We start from the raw sequence: 1,749 nt of genomic DNA, 5'->3' as shown, positions 1-1,749 counted from the left end.
TCCTCGCCCTGACGAGGGGCAGGGGCCCCCCACGCCCAGCCCCCATCGTCGCCCTGACGAGGGGCAGGGGCCCCCCATGCCCAGCCCCCATCCTCGCTCTCTGAGCCCCCATTTTGCTGTCCTCCATCCAATTGATTTTCCTTCATTTCTGCCTTCGACCCCTTCTCTCTCCTCTCCCCTTTCTGCTCTCCCTGCTCATCCTCCCTTTTCCCCCTCTTCTTTCTCCTCCTGCCTCCCCTATCCCCCTCTCTTTGATTTCTCTTTTGGCCGGCTCCTGGTCAAGGTCTTCTACCAGCGGGCAGACATGGCCATTGGCTCCCTCACCATCAATGAGGAGAGGTCAGAAATCGTAGACTTCTCCGTACCCTTCGTGGAGACAGGCATCAGTGTCATGGTGGCCAGGAGCAACGGGACGGTGTCACCGTCTGCCTTTTTGGGTGAGCCCAGGACCCAGCCAGTGCCCAAACACCCTGTCCCTGTTCCCAAGGAGCTCCCAGTTAGAAGGAGGGGACTCCAGGAGGGGAGTGTGATGGAGGGTCATGACTGTCAGGCCACTGGAAGGGGCTGGAGATCTTGTCCCCGCCCCCGTTTGGGGCACTGAGAGGGGACAGGGCAGAGGAGAGCCAGGCTCTGTCCTCAGGGCCTCCCAGACACCATCATAGCTTCTTCTTAAGACCAATCTGAGCCCTGGAGACCGTGGAGGCCTCTGACAGGCATGATGCCCGTCCTGTGTGCTCTGGTGGGAGCTGGGGAGCCAGGGGAGGCTTGTGACCAGCAGAGCCAAGATGGGAGCTGGACAGCAGGACAGTGATGGCAGCAGCAGAAGGGGGGGGGGGGGGAAGGCCCCAGCAGAAGCACCTGGCCTCGGGGGGGGGGGAAGAGTGAGACGGGATCTGAAGCTTGCCTCTTGGGGAAGCTTGGAAGATGGCGGGGCCGTGGAAAGCCCAAGGACAGAGGGAAGAGGCAGGGGTGGGTCGTGGCTGGGCTGCCGGCAGACAGGGAGGCTGGGACCAAAGAACATAGAGCCCGGCCACAGAGAGGCAACGACACGGAGAGACAGGCTCCAGGGTCAGCAGACATCCTACTGACCCCAGGAAGTGTGGGCCTCAGGCAGAGACAGCGGGAGTTAGCCAAGGTCATGGAGGCCGGAGGTCACGCAAGAAGGAGATGCTGGTCATCGCCATGGGAGGGCCATGGTTGTGGATGAGATGAAGGCGAAGAGATGGCCAGAGTTCTGGGCCAGCAGAAGGGTGGGAGAGGCCCACTGCCCAGCCACCCTGCAGATTAGGAGCTAGGGGACCCGAGAGTATGGCCTTCTTGAAGGCCAGGGACACAGGGGGGCCCACTGTCCAGCAGAGCCAAGCATCTCCTGAGTACAGTGTCTCTCTGCAAGCATGTAGACGTGTGTGGTATGTATGTGTGTGGGCATGTATGTGCATAGCATGCATTGTGCGTGCACTGTGGATTGTAACACGTGTATGTGTGTGCTTGCATGTGTGTTCATGTGTGCTTGTACACGCATGTGTGCATATGTGTGTCTGCGTGTGTTTTGTGTGTTTTGTGTGCGTGGATGTGTGCATATGTAAGGTTGCACATGTGTATATGTGGATGTGCACCTGTGTGTGGTGCGTGTGTATATATGTGTGGACATGTGTGTGCATCTCTATGTATGGGTGTGGATGCATATGCACGTGTGCATGAATGTGTGTGTGCATGATTTGCAGTGTGTGCATGTGTGGACATGTGTGT

The 1,749-nt window shown here is 58.6% G+C and overlaps 1 protein-coding gene across 1 annotated transcript in view; it reads left to right on the top strand.

The window, feature by feature from the left end:
* The window catches only part of GRIN2D (glutamate ionotropic receptor NMDA type subunit 2D), a 23,859-nt gene that overhangs the window by 17,296 nt on the left and 4,814 nt on the right, over positions 1–1,749 (top strand). Inside the window, exon 7 of the mRNA XM_027860576.1 lies at positions 284–437. Coding sequence (XP_027716377.1) covers positions 284–437 — 154 coding nt within the window. The remainder of the gene's footprint in view (positions 1–283; positions 438–1,749) is intronic.

This window comes from Vombatus ursinus, unplaced genomic scaffold (assembly GCF_900497805.2).
Source record: "Vombatus ursinus unplaced genomic scaffold, bare-nosed wombat genome assembly UNPS02014198.1, whole genome shotgun sequence".
Taxonomy (NCBI): domain Eukaryota; kingdom Metazoa; phylum Chordata; class Mammalia; order Diprotodontia; family Vombatidae; genus Vombatus; species Vombatus ursinus.
This window is presented reverse-complemented; position numbering and strand designations above follow the sequence as displayed.